The sequence below is a fragment of the Eurosta solidaginis genome, chromosome 5 (assembly GCF_040869045.1).
Source record: "Eurosta solidaginis isolate ZX-2024a chromosome 5, ASM4086904v1, whole genome shotgun sequence".
Classification (NCBI taxonomy): domain Eukaryota; kingdom Metazoa; phylum Arthropoda; class Insecta; order Diptera; family Tephritidae; genus Eurosta; species Eurosta solidaginis.
Genome location: NC_090323.1, coordinates 101,142,711 through 101,167,566, shown reverse-complemented (window position 1 = coordinate 101,167,566; position 24,856 = coordinate 101,142,711). Strand labels below are relative to the sequence as shown.

The following is a 24,856-nucleotide window of genomic DNA, read 5'->3' as shown; positions in this document are numbered from 1 at the left end:
CGATTTTTGACCCCACATTTTAGTATAAGCTTTAAAAAAAAAGTACATCATAATATTTTCAAATCAAGTCATATATAAAACTAAAAAATATATTTAATTTGGCTGATTCGACAGCGTTAACTTCCATAACGGAGTTTTTTTTGGCCGGTTTTGCTACTGCAACGCTTTTTGCTCCAAGCTCTTAGCTTGGGCGACGGGAAACAATGCAAAAGCGTCTTAAAGTTAAAAGGCGCATATTTCATTTTGGTAGCAACAATCTCAGATTCATAGGTGAGTGCCTAGGAGAAACAAATTTTAGTACTTACTGCAATAATAGATATTTGGCTTTCATAGCTAAGTCGAGCGCATTCGGAAGACTATCGCTTGCAGATTCCAATGAAATAGGCAGGGTCTTGGCTCTCTGATATGATTCGGTAGCTGTTGAGTCATCGCCTAAAAACCATGAAACGGAAAGTTCAAGTACTTTAACCCACCACTCCATATTTTCGTTTCTATGTTCTTCGGGAAATGTATCAAGTAATGTGGAAATATACTTCATCGCAGTACCCGCCACAGTATTATTTGCATTCGGTTCGTTTTTGTTATATGTTTCCCCGTTTGCTATTTTTTCATCAAAGGTATTGCACGTGAAACCAACTAGATATTGTATACATTTATGAAGCAAATATTCTTGATAATCCTAGAGATGAATTAACGTATAGAAAAATTGTTATTAAAATATAAAATACTTTTACCTTTAGCAAATATGACAGTGGGTCGGAAGAATTTAATACTTCAACAAAAATACAATCATCTGTATGTATGTTTTTTGGTATACAAAAATCGTGCTCTATAACGTACTGAAAACCTAAAGGCGTGAATATCCATTTATGATCCTTCGCGCTTTTATTCTGCTTAACAAATTCACTTTCCGCCTTTTCAACATAATAACGAAACAGAAATTTCAAGGTCCTAGGGAAGCTTCGCTTTACATGTAAAGCTGATATTAAGTAAATAATAACTAGTTCTTGGGTATTGAGACCACTTCCGGCTCTTTGTGCCATTTCCAATGTATACATCGATATAGTTAAACTTTGCTGACCATTTTTTGAGAAAAACAAATTCAAGCCACTCAGCCTGCTGAAAAAAAGTGCCAAGTTTCTAGCGTTTAAGGATTTATGTTGTTGCATTCCTTTAATTGTCACGTAATCTGGATTTCTGGATATCTTATAACGACATGTTAAAAAACGTATAAGTTGCCAGCCGGATATAAGCAGGAACTCAGATGTGCATCTTGGTAGAATTATTTCCAGATATTTAAAACAAGCCATGTACTCCGAATAAGCATCTTTAATGTTACCCTGATGTAAAAATACAGTATTAGTTTTTTGAAAATTACATACATTTTGCTGAGTACCATATCGAACAATTTATCTCCGCAGTCCTTTTGTTTCCAGAAATTTTCAACATTTGTACATTTTAAGGGATCCACATAATTTAATAACTTTACCAAACAGCACAAAACGATTAGTAAATTACTTATCCATATAAATATAGAAGAGCAATAGCTCTGAATGAAACTGTCGACACCTGTGCATGATAAAAAAGGTTTGAGGATATTAAGAAACATTAAATAGTTAAATCGTGCAAATCATATATGAACCTATCAGCCCATCATACTTATTAATGTATATGGGGCAATCCATATTGACATTTGACTCCGGAATCTTACTAATAATTAACTACAATTATTTCATACGTTTTTATACAATAATGGGGGCTAAGATACTTGGCTTGGATATCATAAGTGGTTTCAGGCTCTGGATCAGGGACTGATATCAGTCTTAGACCGGCCATAGTGACGAATGTCACGCGTGATTAGTTATCACGTCCTGCACGAAGTGCCCCTGCTTCTACTGATAATGGCGGATCTAGAGAGGACAGCTCGATAAAACCCGCACCCCTTGAGTCATTGTGCCGAGCTCAGGGGAGGGAGAGTCAAGATCGGTACACAACGGTGACGAACTGGACTGTTTTAGGACTTTGATTTCATATTACATTTTGACTTGATGACATTGGGCTGGTAGGTGCGGTATTCTGCCACTTTAGTAGGTCGGGGTGAAACCCTACCAAAATGGCTGGTAGGCTAATGCTGCACCTGCCCACGTCCCGTTAAAACCGTGGCGGGCCTCAAGGCACGTTCCGGCTCCGTCGCCGTTAAGTTGGTGGTGTAGGTGCGGTTGAAGATTTTCCCGCTTCGCGTCCGGTCTGGCTCTGAACGCATTACTCATAAGGTAATGCGTCAACCCTCGCGTGGCCTCCCTGCGTAGCATAGATAACCACGAGATCGTTAAAGGGCGACTACACAATCGGCTCCGGATAGCGGCCTTGAGGGGGGACTTTTTTAGAATGGACAATACTAATACGAATCCGCCAAGGATGGGGTGCGGAAGAAGAGCGCTTTTGATGGAAATCCGTCAAATCAATCTTCAGCACTCTAAGGCGGCTTCCGCAAATTTGTTGCTCTGCCTTGAAAAAGGCGGAGTGGATATAGTCCTTGTCCAGGAGCCGTGGCTGAGTAGTAACGGCAGTAAGATTTCTGGATTAAGGACTGGAAAATTCAACACCTTGGTGCATGGGGAGGCAAGTAGGCCTAGATCCTGTGTGCTTGTTAAAAAAGAGATTAAAGCTTTTATTCTCTCTAATTTCAGCAATGCTGACGTAACCACGGTCTGCCTCGAGCGAGGAAGTAATGAAATGTGGGTGGTCTCAGCGTACATGCCCCACGGGGACGTAGTGGGACCACCACCTCCGATACTGGGTGAAATCACCGCTGGAAGGTCGGATATCTGGATGGAGGGTTCTCAACGAGCACTCCTTCTCTGATCACCGATATATTCAGTTCTCAGTGAACGAAGAACGTCCCGGTAAAATATCTTTTAGGAACCCTAAAAGTACTAACTGGGACTTGTATTGTAGGAAGCTGGGAGAGCTACTGCCTGCGGTGCCTATCATTAGTTCGGGCCTGTCCGAATCTGAGATAGACGTTCTGGTGGAAAACTTCACCTCGGCAAGCAATAGCGCCTTTCAGCTGTCCTGCCCATTGAAAACTTACAGGGGGAAGGGCAAGCCGCCCTGGTGGTCGGATTCTCTTGACGACCTAAGAGCGTCCAGTCGGCGGCTCTTCAACAGAGCCAGGAGGAGTAAATTACCCTCGGACTGGGAGCTCTATAAGGTGAGTCTGGGGATTTATAAATATGAAATAAGGATAGCCAAGCGAGATGCATGGCGAAGCTTCTGCGAAAACGTAGAAGGCTGCAATGAATCCGCGAGATTTAGAAAAATACTCTATAGGAACCCCGCTCCTCTGGGGTATCTGAGAGATGATGGTGGGGACTGGTCGAAGAGTAGCGAGGAGTCCCTAAGGCTTTTACTGGACAATCATTTTCCCGATGTCCCAGTTGCGCAGGGCTCTTCGCCTGCATGGTCGGCGATCGTTGGCCATGCAGAAGTGCCTGCCATTCCAATACGGGAAAGTCAGATAACCTGGGCTATAGGGTCGTTCAAGCCCTATAAGTCTCCGGGCCCGGATGGAATCATTCCTGCGCAGCTTCAAAGGTCTTTGGGGATTTCCTGCCGCTGGTTGGCCATCATATATACTAACTGCCTCAGGCTTAACTATATCCCGAAGTCTTGGCACACGGTTAGGGTTATTTTCATTCCGAAGGCCGGCAGAAGCTCTCATGTATCACCTAAGGATTTCAGGCCAATCAGTCTCTCGTCGTTTCTTCTTAAGACGTTTGAGCGGTTGATTGACCTGTACCTACGGGAAAGGATACCTCGGGGGTTACTGTCGGCTTCACAACATGCGTACTGCAAGGGCAGATCGACGGAAACGGCTCTCCATTCGATTGTAAAGCAAATAGAGGGGTCCCTAGAACACAAAGAGTATGCTCTGGGTGCCTTTCTAGACATCGAGGGAGCTTTTAACAATGTCTTACCGGGGTCAATCGAAAGAGCTCTGGTGGGTTTAGGAGTCGAGGCGGCTCTGGTTGAATTTATTAGCAAACTTCTATGCGGCAGAATTGTCGCAGCGGAGTGGGGAGGGGCCATAATTAAGAGGAAGGTGTGCAGGGGCACGCCACAGGGGGGTGTCCTATCTCCTCTCCTCTGGGTTGTGGTAGTCAACGAGCTTCTTGTGGAGCTGGAAGCCAATGGTTGTCGGGTGGTTGCCTATGCAGATGACCTCGCTATCCTAGTCAGAGGCAAATTTCTGGGCGCCCTGCGCGATGTTCTTCAGGGCTACCTGGATACTGTGGCTGGGTGGGCTGAATCATGTGGATTGGCGGTCAACCTGGGAAAAACGGAATTGGTCCTTTTCACAAGAAGATATAAGGTGCCCGATTTCACAACTCCCTCGATTGGAGGGGTACCGTTGGTACTTTCTGATAGGGTTAAATATTTGGGGATTGTTTTGGACAAGAAACTGTCCTGGAGACCCAATGTGGAAGATCGGGCCAGGAAGGCCGCCATTGCCTTGTACTGCTGCAGAGGAGCTATCGGAAAGAGATGGGGACTCTCGCCAAGAATAGTACACTGGCTTTATGAGATGGTGGTCAAACCGATTCTGCTATATGGGGTGCTGGTCTGGTGGAAAGCACTGGACACGGCGAGCACCTCCAAAATGTTAGTGTCAGTCCAACGGACGGCGCTGATCGGTATCAGCGGCGCTCTCAGAACAACGCCTACCTTGGCACTGAACGTCATGCTGAACATATACCCAGTAGATATTGCGGGAAAGGCGGCCGCGGCAAGGTCGTTAGTCAGGCTTCGTGATATGGGATATAGACTTTCTGACCGCGGACACTCTAGCCTTCTTACCAGTTTCGACTTCATCCCGGACAGAACGGACTACTGTATGCCGATAACAGCTCCCTATACAACCTTCACCCCAGTTATTCCAGAGAGAGGATTGGGGAAGAGGAATTATCTGGGGCATGGGACCGGTTAACTTGTTCACGGATGGGTCAAAGCTGGATGGAAAGGTTGGTGGGGGGGTCTTTTGTCAAGAGCTAAATTTAAGCCGCAAGTTTAAGTTGGCTGATCACTGCAGTGTATTCCAAGCGGAAATTGCTGCGATTAAGGATGCGGTGGATGGAATGCTATCCAGTGCTACCACGGTTAGGGAATTTAACATCTACTCTGATAGCCAATCGGCTATCAAGGCCTTGAGCTCAACTACAGTGCGATCGAGGGTGGTCTGGGAGTGCCTGACCTCGCTTGCGATTGCATCGAATTATTTTACAATTAAGATTATCTGGGTCCCGGGCCATAGTGATATCCCGGGTAACTGTCAAGCGGATCTCTTAGCCCGCATCGGTACAACTGAACCGGATGAAGATGGCTGTAGGGACTTCGGGATCCCGCTGGCCACCTGTGGATTGCTCCTCCATAGCTGGGCCTCGAATCAGCTCAGCAAACGTTGGGCGGATACCACGTCTTGCAGGGTAGCAAGATCTTTCTGGCCGAAAGTGGATGGCAGGAGGTCTGCTGAAATAATTGGGTTCACTAAGGCTCACCTATCAATGGTCATTGGGGTTTTGACAGGGCACTGTCCCATGGGTATCTATGCGGTACGTCTCAATATACTGGAAACTCCATCCTGCTGCAGCTGTATGGAGGATGATGAGGTGGAATCACCAAATCACTTTATGCTTGATTGTCCAGCTTTTGCCAGAATTAGGCGAAAGTACTTCGGTCGCGACTCACTTGGATCTCCCGAGGATATATCCAAAGTTGAGATCGGTATCATTCGGAGCTTTATCGTTGCTACCCAACGATTCTCTAAGTAGCTGGATCTAGGTCACCGTTATTTTTGGTGTATGTGGTATCACAACGGACCTTCGTGTTGTCCAAGTGAGCTATCCTTATCAGGGCAGCTACCACCTAACCTATCCTATCCTATACAATAATAAAATTTATCCTACAATGCACCCTGGTCGATTCCATAGGCCATAAATAAAAAATAAAGGTGAAAAGCTTGTCACCAAATGTCTTTTTAGTATCTCTTACCCAGCCAGCATTTTTTGAAAATTTTGATCAAAAAATATTTAAATATCATACCCCAAGATGATTAAAAACGTTCAAATTTAAAAGCATTTTCTGTTCGAAAATTAATGTATCGTCGGGAGAAAAATGTACCATAAATGTGATTATTCTTGAATAATCATTTATGATTCATATTTCGAAACGCTTTTTGTTCATATTTGATATCATTGTAAAATTGAGCTTTAATTGCTTTTCACAGTCAATTTCTACGATGCATTTATTCTTCGTATCTCATTCAAAATAAGATACTACATAATAATCTTATTTCATCAGGGGAAGAAAGAATGGGGAAGTGAGCTATTTGAACCAAAGGTCACTCGCAAACAAACTTGACCGATATACACCTCGACTACAACATCCAGCATCAACTATGATCGCCAAGATCTTGAAATACGATATGGTACGGGATGTTGAAGACATATCCAGGTAGATACATATGTCAAGAGAGTTTCACTTACCTGGGGTTCACAACCTTTGTATTGTCTAATTTGTATTTTCTGGGAAGCCAAAGGTCGAGAAATGGTTGGGGACATCTTTTCTTAGGAGCAATATTTACATTATTTCTTGTCTTGAAGAATAAAGTTTTAATATATTTTTTCTGAACTTCATGATTGAAAAAATGTGAGTATGTGAAAAAATAAGATCTCCAATGAAAAGTAAAATTTTAACAAGTATAAAATTCATTATTTAGTCAACCAAGATAGCCAGAAAAGATTCAGAAAGCTGAATGAAAAATTATTAAAAATTTTTGATCACCTAAAGCAAACACATTTGATTCAAATATGATTCCAAAATGTGATTGAAAAGCTATATTGAGTTTTTGATCATCAAAAGTATTCATATTTGATTATTTCTTTTGTTCAATTGTATGATAACTCATTATTTAGTGAGAAAGAGTAATCAAATTGTATTCATATGTAGGGAAATTCAAATCTTAATCACCTAAATGCTGAGTGGGTATTAGAACAGCCTTTTGAAAGGTACATATATTTGTTTTTGTTGTATTCGAACTTACTCTTTTAGAATAGCTTTAAAAGTGAGGTTATGTATAGTTGGTTTTTGCAGTGTGAGCAAGTTAAAAATAAAGTGCAAGTGTAAGCCATTTTAAAATACATAAGGTATCATTAGGGGGACTTAGTTAATCGTATAAATGTCTATAAAGTGTGTAAACGTATAAATTTATCTAGTGTGTAAACGAAATGTCAAATTTTGTATGAAAGATCATTTACACAATTTTTATAAATTTACGCGCACATTTCATTGTGTAAACGCGGTAAACTCAAAGAAATGTAACCTTGCAAACATAACAGCCGTTATTTTCATCAGAAATCTCCAACATCAGCAAGTCATTTACAAGAATATCTTAGTAAAGAAGTTTTAGTTTTGGTTTTTCACTAAATCTTGGCATTTTTTATTTTTTTATTAGTTATACGACTAACTGACAATTAAGTTTATCAAGAATATTACAAGGTGTGTTCATATAACAGCGTTTGTAAATGGAAATAATTTTACACCTTATTTATTATTATTATTATTTATTAGGATAATATAAAATATCAAACTAATTTAACAGCACACTAGCTACATTGGAATTCAGTGCTTGGTTTCTTAGTACAGTTTTTCAACTAAAACAATATTTTTTATATAGTTAAATATTTTTATTACATTGTCTTCTGTGATAGTTTTCAAAAGTGTTGAAGGTTTTGTGGAACCAAATAAGGTTTTACGCTTAGCTTGTAAGATTACACAGGTATCAAGAATGTGTAGAAGATTGAGGTGGTTCTTGCAGAAAGGGCATTGGGAGGGAGATGTAGAAAGGAGGAGGTGTTCATGAGTTAGTTTTGAGTGGCCTATCCTTGAGCGGACGTATGTAGAAATTTGTTGTCTGGATAGTGAGGAGGGAAAAATTGACTTTTCACCTTCAGGGTTAAAGCTTTTGTAGGGGTGAGTGAATTGCGACCACGACTCATCATGTAGTTTAAAAAGATAGTTTTTAATACAAGCTTGAAGATCTTTGGAGAGAGGAGGAGCAACAAGAGTTGTGGGAGACTGGTGCATATGTTTTGCTGCTAGATCGGCAAACTCGTTTCCCTGGATACCTTTATGACTTGGTATCCAAATGATACGTATTTTGTTTTGGGTTCTTATCAAACAATCTCGTATTTGGCAAAGAAGTTGATTACGGTTGCGGATATTTTTTAATCCTTGTATCACCGAAAATCTGTCTGTGAATATAACGAACTTGTCTTTGGACTTCGAGGCATATTCCACTGCTTTGTGGATGGCAATTGCCTCAGATGAAAATTTTGAGCTGTAGCTAGGTAGCAAGCCTTCTGTTAAAAGTGGTCCCTTCCTTTGTACAACAGCAAAACTTGTGCTGAAATCTGTTTTAGATCCATCGGTGAATATTTGGGTTATATTGGCGAGATATTTACTGTTGAAGAGATCGGAACTGGTGTTACTTTTGGGGTAAGCATGAAGGTCGGAGTTTATTGAAACGGAGGGTAAGGTCCATGGGGCCCCTTGACCAAGCTTGAGGCAGGTTTTTGGTATTTGGATTCGCAGATCATGCAATGCTGCAGCACACCGGCGTATGGCGGACTTAATCTTGTATGCGCGTTTATGCCTTGAATCAGTCTTCAAAGTATTGTAAAGGGATCTGTTTGCAGTAGTCAGCAACCTTGGTGATAAGGCATGTTGAGTAATTTAAGTTTGAAGTTGCACATTCTCCACATATAGGTAGACCATAGTCTATTTTAGATAAAACCAATGCCCTCGTTATATTAATGAGTGTGTTGGTGTGAATGCATAAGTATTTTGATGAAATATATTTTATGATGTTGAGCCTGGTGATGAGACTATTTCTGAGAGAAAGGCAGTGATCTTTAAATGTATATTTAGCATCAAATATGACGCCAAGTATCTTAAGCTTTTGGACATTCTCTATATTTATATTTATTGTGTTTATTTGTAATACTTTACATTTGCTGTAAGGCAGATATGTAATACTTTACATTCTGTGTAAAAGAAGGCATCGTCAGCGTATACATGGAAGTCCAAGCTTTTTTCTTTAGAGGCGATTTTATTTATCTGCTCAAAAGCTATAACAAAAAGTACTACAGAGTGGTGAACCTAGAGGTATGCCATTTTCTAGGGAAAATATGGAAGAAAACTAACCATTGACTTTAACTTGAATTCTACGATTTGTTAAGAATGACTTTATTATCTGATATAATTTTGGGCATTCCAGGAAGATAATTGCTCAAGGACTACATGGGTTCCTATGCGGTCGAAAGCTTTTTCAAAATCTGTAGATAGTATAGTTACATGGCTTTTCGATGAGAGAACATCACTAATGTAACGTTGTAGGAGAAGAAGACCTTCCAGAGTCCCGTGCTGAAGGCAACTTGGTAACAGCTAACTAATCCGTTTTTGTTTATAAACTACATTAGTCTTTTCGCTACCATTTTTTCGAATGTTTCCCCCAGACAAGATAGGACGGAGATCGGCCTGTAGCTGTGGACGTTATTAATTGGTTTGTTTGGCTTGGGTATTGGGAGGACTGTGGCTGTCAGCCAAGTGTGAGGATAGTGCCCGGTTTTGAAAACTCTATTGTAGAGGAATAACAGTGTGTTTTTACATGACGTAGGGAGATTGTGTAGTATAGGAAAGGATATTCTGTCACTACCTGGAGTTCTCCCTTTGGCATGCTGCAGAGAAGTTTCAAGTTCAATATAAGTAAAGTCCATTTCCAAGCTGAGGGAATCTTTTTTTAGTTGTGGCGGAGATACGGGCGTTGCAATATTTGTGTTTTTTATTAATATACTCCGGAGGAAAATTGGAGTGTCTTGAATGCTCTGACCAAGTTCTGCAGAAGGTATTGGCTATGTATAGGGGCTGGCGGAAGACCCGGAGAGATTTAATGGAAGACCAAATTCTTTTTGGAGTGGAGGATGGGTTAATTTTTTCGGTGAATTTTGCTATGGATACTATTTTGGCTTCTTTGACTAGTTTTTTAAAAAATGCGTTGGCTTTCTTGTAGGCAATGAGATTAGAAATTGAAGGAGAGGATTTGTAGATATGCCAAAGATTTTGTTTATTGGTTCTAAGGTTGTTAAGGTCCTGACTCCACCAAGGTGCATAGTTTTTTAGCTGGGAGGTATTGCTTTGAGGTATAGTTATATTGGCTGCTGATTTAATGGATTTAGTAATTTTGGCTGCAAACTGGTGGACATTGGTAATATTCCAGTCAGACTCCAGTCTGCGAGATCAGTTTTGAATTTGGGAGATTTTTTAAGATTGCAAGTGACTCCATTCGTTTGTATTACAGTAATTATAGGATAGTGATCACTGCCGTGTAAATCGGCAAGAGTTTGCCAGGTGCATCTAGGAATTAACTGTGCCTCTACTAGTGTAAGATCGATATGTGAAAATGAGTTATGGGTGGAGAAGACGTTGGAGAATCATCATTCAAAACTACGAAGTTGTTTGTTATGATGATTAATTGACATATGCAGCGATGGAGAACCAGCTAATACTGGAATAGAAAATGGTGTTATAAGACTTTTTGAAAAGCATTTAAATAGACCACTACACTGGTTTATATGTTTGCTTCATTTCAAAGAATTACCATTTGGTCATTTATTCAGAGCATTAGATAAAACAGTCACGAGTGGACCAAGAGCAGCAAGTGGAAAAATATACAAAGACATTCAAACTGTGAAATATTTCAGGATGAATTTGTTAAAATTATTTTATAATATTTTTTCAATCAAATTAAAATAATTTTTATTCTAAAAATGTACATTATAACGTTGTAAAATCAAGTAAAAGCATATTTGATTTAAAAATTTCCCATTGTTATTTTAAACACTGTAAATTTTTGATTCAAAAGCTTTCATGCATGCTTTTTGTTAGTTTAAATGCACGTGGACAACATTGTAGGCTTAGTTTCTAAGAATTCTAATTGTAATTTCTGCATTCTGGGTGATTTTAATTTAACTAATTTAGAGTGGATTTCCTGTGATAACAACTTTACAGTCTTTCCAAAAACTGTTATTAGTTTCCCTGAGTCTTACGTAGTCGACAACATGGGAAGCTTAGATCTTTCTCAGGTGAACCATTTTTCCAATAGTCTTTCTAGATATCTTGATCTTATTTTCGTTAATTATAATATAAATTTTTCTAGACCCGAATGTTTGGATCCTATTTCTAAGACTACCATTCATCATATTCCTCTTATTATACTTATTGAGTTCTATAATTTTGGTGAAGTTTCGCTTAAAAGTGATTGTTCAAGTTTCAATTTCAGACGTGGAAACTTGCATAATGTTAATTTGGATATAGTTGCCTTAGATTGGGACTCCTTACTTGCTAATATCAATGCTGAGGAATGCTTTGAAGTATTTAGAAATAGAATTCAAACGTTCTGTACAAAACATGTTCCAGTTTGTGGGAAGAAATGCCATAGGATACCATGGTATACAGCGAAATTAAAGAGGTTAAAGAATCTAAGAAACAAATTCTACAAAAAGTACAAGTCTTCATTCGGGTGTTTTTATTGATGCCTGGAAATTCACCTCTATCACGCCTGTTTTCAAAAAAGGTAATAAAAATGATATTGCGAACTACCAAGGCCAATTTCAAAATTGTCAACCGTATCTAAACTGTTCGAATATATTTTCAAGCAAAAGATGTTTTTTCCCATCAAGAGATATATTTCTATCAACCCACATGGCTTCATGTCTGGTCGATCCACGGTTACCCACCTTGCCGTGTTTTCCGAATTCTGTACATCTGCTTTTAATGATCACCTGCAAGTTGACACTATTTATACTGACTTTTCCAAGGCCTTTGACAAAGTGAGTCACACACTTTTAGTTGAAAAGTTGGCGCATCTGGGCTTTCACTCTACTTTTTATCTTGAATAAAATCGTACCTTTCTTCTCGGCACTGCATTGTAGTTGTTGACAATTTATCATCTTATGACTTTATTGCCTCCTCTTGCGTGCCTCAAGGTAGCATTCTGGGACCCTTACTCTTTATCATTTTTATTAATAATATTTGTGAGTGTTTTACCTTCTCCAATTTTCTGCTATACGCTGACGATCTTAAAATTTATTCCTCTGTTCGTTCTCTGTCTGATTCATCTAGAATTCAGAATGATATAAACAACGTTGTTTTGTGGTGTCAAAAAAATCGACTTCTTCTTAATGTTAGTAAATGTTTCCATGTGTCGTTTGCGAAGTCTGGTTCCTCTATTCTCACCTCCTATTCCATTGGCAACTCTAATCTATCTACCCTGAATAAAAAATCCGCCCTGGGTGTTATTTTCGATGCTAAGTTTTCTTTCTTGAGCCATATCAACAGCACTATAGCTAAATCGTATGCTATGCTTGCTTTCATTCGTCGGTTTAGTTCGGACTTTAGTGATCTGTATACGCTGAAGCTCTTATACACGTCACTTGTTCGCTCCAAACTTGAATATATGGTCTTTTGGAGACCTTATTTTGATTGTCATATCAAACGACTTGAACGTGTTCAAAAGGTGTTTTTGCACTATGCTCTACGTTCATTCAATTTTATAGACCCACTTTCACCATATATTTCCAGATGAAAATTAATCAACCTGAAATTGTTAAACTCCAGAAGAACTATTCTCTCCCTCTCTACAGTGTTCGACATTATAAATGGTATAACAGATTGCCCTCTTTTACTTGAACGTATATTTTTCCATGTCCCGCAGCCTTGTCTTAGGAATAAAGATCTTTTTTCCTTAAGTTCATTAAATTTTATAGACCCACTTCCACCATATATTGCCAGATGAAAATTAATCAACCTGAAATCGTTAAACTCGAGAAGAACTATTCTCTCCCTCCCTACAGTGGGTCCTATTAAGGTGGCAGACACACTATAGCAAACAAAAATATTATATATTAAATAATTTATACCTCATTTATTGGCAATTTAATACCGCAAAAAAAATTTAAAGCTGCGTCCGGTTCCGAGAAACGGGAGTGTCTGCTAGCTTAAGACTCAAGCCAGCAGACACTTCGTGAAAACACGACCTACAGCTTCCGAACGAATTGGATAATTGATATTACATTTATTGGCAATTTAATACCGCAAAAAATTTTTAGAGCTGCGTCCGGTTCCGAGAAACGGGAGTGTCTGCTAGCTTAAGACTCAAGCCAGCAGACACTTCGTGAAAACACGACCTACAGCTTCCGAACGACTTGGATAATTGATATTACATTTATTGGCAATTTAATACCGCACAAAAAAATTTAAAGCTGCGTCCGGTTCCGAGAAACGGGAGTGTCTGCTAGCTTAAGACTCAAGCCAGCAGACACTTCGTGAAAACACGACCTACGACTACCGAACGACTTGGATAATTGATATTACATTTATTGGCAATTTAATACCGCAAAAAAAAATTTAAAGCTGCGTCCGGTTCCGAGAAACGGGAGTGTCTGCTAGCTTAAGACTCAAGCCAGCAGACACTTCGTGAAAACACGACCTACGACTTCCGAACGACTTGCATAATTGATATTACATTTATTGGCAATTTAATACCGCAAAAAAAAATTTAAAGCTGCGTCCGGTTCCGAAAAACGAGAGTGTCTGCTAGCTTAAGACTCAAGCCAGCAGACACTTCGTGAAAACACGACCTACAGCTTCCGAACGAATTGGATAATTGATATTACATTTATTGGCAATTTAATACCGCAAAAAAATTTAGAGCTGCGTCCGGTTCCGAGAAACGGGAGTGTCTGCTAGCTTAAGACTCAAGCCAGCAGACACTTCGTGAAAACACGACCTACAGCTTCCGAACGACTTGGATAATTGATATTACATTTATTGGCAATTTAATACCGCACAAAAAAATTTAAAGCTGCGTCCGGTTCCGAGAAACGGGAGTGTCTGCTAGCTTAAGACTCAAGCCAGCAGACACTTCGTGAAAACACGACCTACAGCTTCCGAACGATTTGGATAATTGATATTACATTTATTGGCAATTTAATACCGCACAAAAAATTTAAAGCTGCGTCCGGTTCCGAGAAACGGGAGTGTCTGCTAGCTTAAGACTCAAGCCAGCAGACACTTCGTGAAAACACGACCTACGACTTCCGAAGGACTTGGATAATTGATACTACATTTATTGGCAATTTAATACCGCAAACAGACATTTAAAGCTGCGTCCGGTTCCGAGAAACGGGAGTGTCTGCTAGCTTAAGACTCAAGCCAGCAGACACTTCGTGAAAACACGACCTACGACTTCCGAAGGACTTGGATAATTGATACTACATTTATTGGCAATTTAATAGCGCAAACAGAAATTTAAAGCTGCGTCCGGTTCCGAGAAACGGGAGTGTCTGCTAGCTTAAGACTCAAGCCAGCAGAGACTTCGTGACAACACGACGTACAGCTCCCTAACGACTACAATAATTTATACCTTATTGATTGCCTAAATGTTTCGTTGTCCTGAAAAATATTTTCACTATACCAAAAGGAAAAATTAAATTTTATATTTTGCCGACCCTAATAAACATAAATTATAACTTTCGAAAATCAGTGAGTTGCATGTTACTGATTACTCAAAACTTAGCAACACTTAACTTGACTTAGAAGTCTGTTGAATTTTGATTTTCTATGTAAGTTCTAAGTGACGTTTACATTTTGAGATGCCATTTGTTTGTTTCCATTTCATTTTGACATACAAATTGACATTTATTGATTATGATGCCAGAGTGTATGCGCTAAGTGGAGTATAATCGGTGCTAAATTTCCAAGTTTACGCCAAGTCAAGTCTATGCTAAGTATCAGTAATGGGCCCTTAAGTCTGAAGACAGGAGACGCTTCGCGAAAACACGTATGAACATACACATGTACACATGTACAATGTACATGTTAGCGCGCATACAATGATTTAAGTAATGCGTAAATTTAGTTGCATCAATATGTTGATTGTTTTTGTGTTGATGATGTTTGCAACTATAACGGTTTATAAAATACATGTCGGTCTTCTTTCTTTCGAAAATCAGAGAAAAGTTTGTGCATATTTCGTATTTGTATTTTCCCGCTTGCGCGCAGGATTTCTGATAACGGGTACATATGTATGTCCATATGTGCTTTAGGGTGTGCCGAGAAAAACAAGTTTTCAATTTCTATGCTCTCAAATGTTTCTATTTTATTAAAAAAAAAACCCTCACCAAAGATGGGTCCTATAACTCCACTCTACGGGGTACGATATTTTTATTTTATTTTCCCATTTCGTTAACATGGGAAAAATTATTTTTTGTCCTAACTTGAATTTACTCAACTTTTTACGAAAATCTTTTATGTGCCGTTTTGCCTAGTTTTGAGGTCTTGTACAGGTTACAAAAAGTTTTTATGATTTTTTTCTAATCATATCATTTGAAAACACTCTTAAGGTATTGAGACCTTAATTACGAATTTATGTTATTATTATATTGTTTTAGTTATGGCTATGTGAATTTACGCTTTATCATTTCAATACACTTTTTAAGTGTGAAATAACTGTTTACACAATTTCGTCAAAGAACACAACTTCAAATGGCCATGACTTTTGGAAAAAAATCGTAATTAAGATATCAATATATTAAAGAGTGTTTATAAATGATATGATTAGAGAAAAAAATCATAAAAATTGTTTGTAGCCTGTACAAGACCTTACAACTAGGCGGGAAATCCGTTTTTCGGGTACCACTTAGAGTGGAGTAATAGGACCAAACTTTGGTGGGGGTTTTATTTTTACATCAAATAGAAACATTTCAGAGGATAGAATTTGGACAAAATGTTTTTCGAACCACCCTAATATGCACTTTTTCATATGCACCCGTTAGCGCAGAAATCCTGCGCGCATGCCATCTGAAACATATCGAAATACAAACTTTTCTCTGATTTTCGAAAAATAGTAGAGCGAGATGAATTTTAGAAACCGTTATAGTAGCAAACATATCAGTTTGTGCTAACACATACACAATCAACATATTCATGCAACTAAATTTACTCATTATTCAAATCATTTGTAGTATGTTCCCTACCTTGAATGTATGTTGTTACAGCGTTGCCACTCGCGCAATTTTTTTTGTTCCAAAAGTTTATCATTCCTGAAAAAATGTATCAATTCGTTTTAATAGATTGATACATAGTTTTTGAGTCATTTCGTCTGAATTTTATATAATGTGTGAAACAAAATTCTGAAATTAATAATATTTAAAACAAAACATCACCGCACTATTTTGACTAAACGGATCACACAACTGAATTTTATAAAATTTTACTAACGCTCAGTTTTAAATAAGTGTCGCTGTTATAAAGGTTTTTCTATTTAACATATCGAAACGCGTTTATTTAAACGGAATTATTGTTTATACGTTTTTTAACAAACACTACTTATTTTAAACAAAACTAATACCAACAAAATAATTATGTAGAAGAAATACGGTTTATCTATATATATAATATAGATATAAAGGAAAAAATAAATATCATTCTAAAATTTGATTTACTATAAAACTGCATATTCAAACATTTTTTAGAAATTTTACTGAAAATTTGTAGTTCCCATGACAGGGACAGAGCTTCAATCTTCCAAAATAAAAATGTATACATTTTAGATTTTTTGTATCTTTGTATCCACTCATTAAAAATGTATTCAAATGTATACAATTGTATCCAAACGGCAACCCTGGCATGCACATTGTGCATATCTGTTTTCATATGTACGCACTAGGGTAGATCTCCTGCGCGCATGCTATTAGAAAATATTGTTTAGGACAACGAAAAATTTAGCCTGTCAAAATTGCAGGTTTTAATTTTAATGTTAAGAGGTGCAATCTGCGAATCTAGTTTTCTCTTACAAATTACATGGGGAATTTTTATTCGATGTGTAACTACGCTTTAATGACGTTTACTTAATGATCCGGTCCTATAGCGTTTTCTTTTCTGGCAAAAGTGTTATGATTTTTGTACGCGGCGCAAAAGTTGTAAATATATTTTGTTCTATTCTAAAAAGCAGGTAACGCCTTTACGGGGTATTTCGTTCTTTTGCGTAATTGTTGCCTGCTTGCAACGCAAAAGCGTTACATTTTTACCCTCCAAAAAATGGCGGTGTGGCAGTACAACCCTGCTAAACCAGCTGATCGTGGCAATTTATTTTCATAACTTCACAAATTTTTAGCGACGAAAATTGAAATGAAGGAAATAATTCTGTGTGCGTTTTTGAAAATCAGCTAATACACGGGGTAGCCATTTATGTTCTTTGCATACACTATAAATGTTGAAAATTTTCTGGGGTAGGAGTAACTCTATTAAGGCCCTACCATTTACTTAGGAAAACATTTATTTCAGAAAAGAAAACTCTATTATTCTCCTGGAATATATGGCAAAAGTGCGTAAGTTAGTCTTAAATTTTTTTTTTAAATCAACACGGCTTGTCAGCTGCTTGAAACTCACACTTTGTCTTACTCAAATTTAATTGGCTTCAACACTGCATAACCAGAATTCTTCTTAAGAGCCTAATTCAATGGGTCAAAGTTTAGGTAAAATATGCAGATCTTTGCATTGGGGGTTGACATTCAACCCAGAATACCTTACAAACGATTCGTCTTAGTGAAAAATCTCTTTAGACCTTTTTTGTAGATCGTCCAATTTTTTATACGAATGTGTATTGCTCATCATTTAAGACCCAGTCGTTAAAGCGCAGGTAAACTTCAAATAAAAAATCACAACCTTCCCAAAAAAAAAAAAAAAAAAAAACCTTCCCATATAATTTTGTATGGAGAAACTAAAATCGCGATGAGGCACTTCTTAACATAAAAATTAAAAGCTGCAATTTTTAAGGACCATCTTTTTCGTTGTTCTCGACAATATTTTTACTATACGAAAAGAACAAATTTTACTTTTTATATCTGGTCCACCCTAAAGAACATAAATTATGAAATACGTCTTGCTCTTCTTTACTCTTCATATACATCTACATTTGTGGTTTAAAAAACGCTTAGATAATGTTTAGGAGGTCCATCTAGCGGCAATTATTGAAGACTCGCAGCAGTGGTAAATAACTTGCTACAAAACGGGTTGTTCTGAATATCGGAGGCACGCACCTCTGTTGGTCATAGTGTATAACCTATAGCTGAATCGGTTACAATTAATAGTGGACACACACCCTTTTTCGGTCATAGAAGTGGAGAATGACGCAGAGATAAAACGGAGAGACACATTTCAGTTGCAACTGAGTATAAAGCATACCGCAATTTAGCAGTACTAATTTTAGGCGCAAAAATTTCATAATAGATAAAATTACACCTTAAGCAGTCCATATAATGTTTGAGTGCATATGTATGTATAAAACACAGCTATAATGTGAAAATCATACCATTTAGAATTTCACTGCTATTTTCGTGTTCACAACTGTACATACATACATGTTAGCGCGCATACTTGCTACACTACTGTTGCCAATTTGGTCCCTTCCAACCCCATTTGGTCCGTTGGTTCCTTTTTCAATTTTGGTCCTTTTTAGGAAGTAGCCACGATTTTGGTACTTTTCTTTCCTTTTCACTGAGGGAAAAATTCAAAATACTGCTCACAAAATTTGCCACACACTCGTTAACTCACATATAATTTTCAATTTACTTCAATGGAATTCTTAACATAAAAATTGGTCAGTCAACAAAATGTAACAGAGCAATGACATTTCACCAACGGGATAATTTAGACGAGGCATTAAAAAGAGATGTGTTGGATCCTTGGGCAAACACATTGTCATTAACTTTGGTGAAAGACATAGGCTTATCCTAGAAATGTGTAAATGTTATACCTAAATAATTAACGTAGTATTTGTACACTTTTAATATTTTTTTCTATTTATTAATTTAAACTCAGCTGGTGGTATCTATTTTTTGTAGGAAACCAAGGAAAAATCCTAAATATTTTACATTTTACAACGAAACGACACTCTAGTAAGTTCCCGAATTGTTTGTATAACAATAAACTAAAAGATAAATTTGGCCCTTTTATGAGATTTGGTCCTTTTTTCGATGAATTTTGGTCCCAAATGAAAACATGATGTGGCAACCGTGCTTACTACAAATGATTTAAGTAATGCGTAAATTTAGTTGCATAAATATGTTGATTGTATATACCTATGTTAACACAAAAGAAAAAGTTTGCTACTATAACGGTTTATAAAATGCATCTCGCTCTTCTTTCTTTCGAAAATCAGAGAAAATTTTGTATTTCGATAAGCTTCAAGCCGGAGTCATTGGTGCCGTATGTCGTATCGCTGTATCCGTATCCCTAACGTAATCAGCTGTTTATCGTTACGACTGTAAACCAAAACCCAATTGGTTGGCTACGATACGGTTACGACCTTAGCGGCACCAATAATCGATTGCATTAATTCTCATAAGGTTGGTCGAATCAGCTGTTAAAAGGTTACCGATACAGTTACCGATAAAGCACCAATGTCTCCAGCTTCCAATGGCATGCGCGCAGGACTCCTGCGCTAACAGGTACACGTGGGGTATGAACATATGAATGTTTTTGTGTGTAATTATCATTTAGTACAATTTTTTGAGGGTTTCAACTTCTTCGTTGCCGAATTCGATGTTTTATTGTTTCGCGATTTGTTAACTAAAGAGGTTGCTCTGAGGAATTTCTTCAGTTGCAAATAAGAAATAGACTCAAATGTGATAAAATATTATTTATTAATAGAGTGAATTTTGCGTTATTTTTATACGTTATTTAGTCGACATTTCTTTAAATCGCGAGTGTGAAAAAGTGTATCAAGAAGTAAGTATTTTTTTAATTCATATCGCAACATTTAATTAAAGCACAATGCACTAAACTTTTGTTTTCAACAACATTTTATGTTGGGTGGTAGTGGTAATAAATTCCAATTTTACAAAAATTTATTGAAAACTATGAAAAAGATTATTATCTTCCTTCCACTTACATACAAATTCCTTGCTTGATGTATAACAGGAATTTTTCACACCCTGCATGTTGTCGTAGGTCAGGAACACTTGCAAATGCATTTACTTTAAATTCAATCATTACCTTGCCATTTAATAATGCACATAACTATCGCATTGACATGTGTGTACCAACATAATTAATAGCTGTGTTTTTTTAGTTCTATATACGTTTACGCTTAAGCTTTATATGGACTGCTAAGCGACAAACTTTAAACACACCTCCGAAATTGCTGCGCATAAAATTTGTCCTATTAAATTTAAATACGCATTATACTCAGATGTAATTGAAATATGTGTCTTTGTTTCACCCTCTACACTAATTCTATGTATTCTAAGTGTGTCCACAATTCATCGCAACCGATTCAGCTATATGTTATGCCCTATGGCCATCAGAGGGTTGTGTCTCCGCTTTTCGGTACACCCTGTGATGTTATGTTAGTTATTTAACTACTGCCTCTAGATGGGTCTCCTAAGCATTATCTAAGAGAAGATAGGCGTTTTTTTTGCACGCGCAAACGAAACGTATACACGTCGTTCGGAAGTCGTGGGTCGTGTTTTCACGAAGTGTCTGCTGGCTTGAGTCTTAGGCTAGCAGACACTCCCGTTTCTCGGAACCGGACGCAGCTTTAAATTTTTTTTGCGGTATTAAATTGCCAATAAATGTAATATCAATTATCCAAGTCGTTCACCAAATGTCTGCTGGCTTGAGTCTTAAGCTAGCAGACACTCCCGTTTCTCGGAACCGGACGCAGTTTTAAAATTTTTTTTGCGGTATTAAATTGCCAATAAATGTAATATCAATTATCCAAGTCGTTCGGAAGTCGTAGGTCGTGTTTACACGAAATGTATGCTGGCTTGAGTCTTAAGCTAGCAGACACTCCCGTTTCTCGGAACCGGACGCAGCTTTAAATTTTTTTTTGCGGCATTAAATTGCCAATAAATGTAATATCAATTATCCAAGTCGTTTGGAAGCTGTAGGTCGTGTTTTCACGAAGTGTTTGCTGGCTTGAGTCTTAAGCTAGCAGGCACTCCCGTTTCTCGGAACCGGACGCAGCTTTAAATTTTTTTTTGCGGTATTAAATTGCCAATAAATGTAATATCAATTATCCAAGTCGTTCGGAAGTCGTAGGTCGTGTTTTCACGAAGTGTCTGCTGGCTTGAGTCTTAAGCTAGCAGACACTCCCGTTTCTCGGAACCGGACTCCGTTTTAAATTTTTTTTTGCGGTATTAAATTGCCAATAAATGTAATATCAATTATCCAAGTTGTTCGGGTGTCGTAGGTCGTGTTTTCACGAAGTGTCTGCTGGCTTGAGTCTTAAGCTAGCAGACACTCCCGTTTCTCGGAACCGGACGCAGCTTTAAATTTTTTTTTGCGGTATTAAATTGCTAATAAATGTAATATCAATTATCCAAGTCGTTCGGAAGTCGTAGGTCGTGTTTTCACGAAGTGTTTGCTGGCTTGAGTCTTAAGCTAGCAGACACTCCCGTTTCTCGGAACCGGACGCAGCTTTACATTTTTTTTTGCGGTATTAAATTGCCAATAAATGTAATATCAATTATCCAAGTCGTTCGGAATTCGTAGGTCGTATTTTTACGAAGTGTCTGCTGGCTTGAGTCTTAGGCTAGCAGACACTCCCGTTTCTCGGAACCGGACGCAGCTTTAAATTTTTTTTTGCGGTATTAAATTGCCAATAAATGTAATATCAATTACCCAAGTCGTTCGGAAGCTGTAGGTCATGTTTTCACGAAGTGTCTGCTGGCTTGAGTCTTAAGCTAGCAGACACTCCCGTTTCTCGGAACCGGACGCAGCTTTACATTTTTTTTTTTGCGGTATTAAATTGCCAATAAATGTAATATCAATTATCCAAGTCGTTCGGAATTCGTAGGTCGTGTTTTCACGAAGTGTCTGCTGGCTTGAGTCTTAAGCTAGCAGACACTCCCGTTTCTCGGAACCGGACGCAGCTTTAAATTTTTTTTGCGGTATTAAATTACCAATAAATGTAATATCAATTACCCAAGTCGTTCGTAAGCTGTAGGTCATGTTTTCACGAAGTGTCTGCTGGCTTGAGTCTTAAGCTAGCAGACACTCCCGTTTCTCGGAACCAGACGCAGCTTTAAATTTTTTTTGCGGTATTAAATTGCCAATAAATGTAATATCAATTATCCAATTCGTTCGGAAGCTGTAGGTCGTGTTTTCACGAACTGTCTGCTGGCTTGAGTCTTAAGCTAGCAGACACTCCCGTTTCTCGGAACCGGACGCAGCTTTAAATTTTTTTTTGCGGTATTAAATTGCCAACAAATGTAATATCAATTATCCAAGTCGTTTGGATGTCGTAGGTCGTGTTTTCACGAAGTGTCTGCTGGCTTGAGTCTTAAGCTTGCAGACACTCCCGTTTCTCGGAACCGGACGCAGCTTTAAATTTTTTTTTGCGGTATTAAATTGCCAATAAATGTAATATCAATTATCCAAGTCGTTCGGAAGTCGTAGGTCGCGTTTTCACGAAGTGTCTGCTGGCTTGAGTCTTAAGCTAGCAGACACTCCCGTTTCTCGGAACCGGACGCAGCTTTAAATTTTTTTTTGCGGTATTAAATTGCCAATAAATGAGGTATAAATTATTTAATGTATGATATTGTTGTTTGCTATAGTGTGTCTGCCACCTTAATAGGACCCCTACAGTGTTCGACATTATAAATGGTATAATAGATTGCCCTCTTTTACTTGAACGTATATTTTTCCATGTGCCGCAGCCTTGTCTTAGGAATAAAGATCTTTTAAGCTATTGCATAGATTTTATCGCGGGCTTGGCGACTAAATCAAATAAAACCGTAACGGATATTTGTCAAAAAAGGTTCGAAAAGATTCGAAAGAGGTTCGGTGTTAGCAACAGGCCAAATACATAAAATTGGATCTCTATCATAAAGTTAAAGTTAAAGTTAAAATTAAAGTTAAAGTTAAAGTTAAAGTGGAAGTTAAAGTTAAAGTTAAAGTGAATGTTAAAGTTAAAGTGAAAGTTAAAGTTAAAAATAAAGTTAAAGTTAAAAATAAAGTTAAAGTGAAAGTTAAAGTTAAAAATAAAGTTAAAGTTAACGTTAAAGTTAAAGTGGAAGTTAAAGTTAAAGTTAAAGTTGAAGTCAATATTAAGTTCTCATTTATTCAATAAAAGTAAAAAATTTTTCTTATCGGTCACCACGCTTAAAAAGTGTAACTTGAATTAATATCAAAGACAAAACTTGAGTTAATATCAAAGAAAACAAAATTTTGCATAAATATTATAATTGCATAAGTTGATAATATGCAATAGCTTTACCGCGGCAATCCCCGAGTGCCACACGTCCTTTTTTTTTCCTTAAAACAAGTCAGAAGTACTTATGCTACCAATGCACCTATCTATAGAGCTTTAAGGGAACTTAACACTCCATCGGGTTCTTTTGCGTCTGATTTATTTAGCTCTAAAGCCAAATTTGTAGCTTCACTACATGCAAGTTTTGATTAATGTTGTAATTGTATAATCTTGTAATATTTATATTGATCACTTAACATTTATTATTTATACTAAGCAAAAAAAAAAAACAAAAACAAAAACAAAAAAATCCAAATTTTTGTCATTAGTCTGTAAGTGCACTCTCGTCATGTATGACTACAAATAAATAAATAAATAAATACATATCAAATGTGTTTGAAATAAAAATTTTCATATTTAATTCAAATATGATTGATATGAAATTAAATACCTACATTGTTGAAATAAAAATAAGTTTTTTTTTTTGTTTTAATAATGAAACATTTTTATTTTTTTTTATTCACCACCATTCATCTATTTACGCTTTTTAAGCTGTATAAACATTGTTAGGGCTTTTGTTAAGCATATATGACACTACTTTATTTTTGCTTGGATTCCAAGCTAAAAAAACTGACGAAACTTTATCGGAACTTCAAAACACAAAAACTATTTCTATAATGAAAAAGCGAGACCACTCTTCCCCTAAAATTAGTGAGTTTGACATGTGTTTGTTTATGTTTTACATTTTATTTTTACATTAACACTTTTAGCAATAAAAACAATGCAAATGACACGCGAAAATTATTTCGGTCTCTAATGGTTCACTTTTTTTACAAGAAACTTGATTTTAATTGTGTATTTATGCACCAAATTTTCAAACTAAAAACAAAATTTTCATGTGTCAGAAAAAAATAAAGAAAAAACGGCCGAATGTCAAAAAAACCTATCGAAATACAAACTGGCTCGTTTGTTTTTAATGAACTAGATTGTATTTTCCTTGTATTTCGTTAGTTTTTTGAAATATAGTTTACACACTTACACCAGTACTGAATCCGTATTAGGAGGGAGTGCGACAAAAAATTGAAGATAAAATACAAGAAAACATACACGAAAATAAAGTAGTGTCATATAGGTATTATAATATAAGATATAGCATAAAAATTAACTAAATTGTGAAGAAAGTACAACTTAGAAATAAGAAACTAAATTATGAATAAAGTTAAACTTAGAAATAATAAACCTTTTAGCACATATAGGATAGCTTATAACATATATATTCTTATTTTGATGCAAAAAATGATTTAATTTTAAACAATTCAAGATTATTAGCAGAACATAGATAGTAATTGCTTTTATAATAAGTTCCTTTATAATGTATTTCGGGTAAAAGTATTACAGTTGTGTTGCAAAAAACCCAAGAATTTTCGCATTCCTGGGGATATTTTAGAAAAAGAGTTTGAAACTTTTTGAAGCAGATATCTA

The 24,856-nt window shown here is 37.1% G+C and overlaps 1 protein-coding gene across 5 annotated transcripts in view; it reads right to left on the bottom strand.

Moving 5' to 3' along the window:
* SREBP (Sterol regulatory element binding protein) overlaps nucleotides 1-24,856 on the bottom strand; it is an 801,341-nt gene that overhangs the window by 542,110 nt on the left and 234,375 nt on the right. For all 5 annotated transcript variants that reach the window (XM_067756911.1, XM_067756910.1, XM_067756908.1 and 2 more), the window contains exons 4-6: nucleotides 1,397-1,569; nucleotides 735-1,340; nucleotides 306-679 (exon numbers count right to left, since the gene is read on the bottom strand). In XM_067756911.1, the coding sequence (XP_067613012.1) occupies nucleotides 306-679; nucleotides 735-1,340; nucleotides 1,397-1,569 (1,153 nt within the window). The remainder of the gene's footprint in view (nucleotides 1-305; nucleotides 680-734; nucleotides 1,341-1,396; nucleotides 1,570-24,856) is intronic.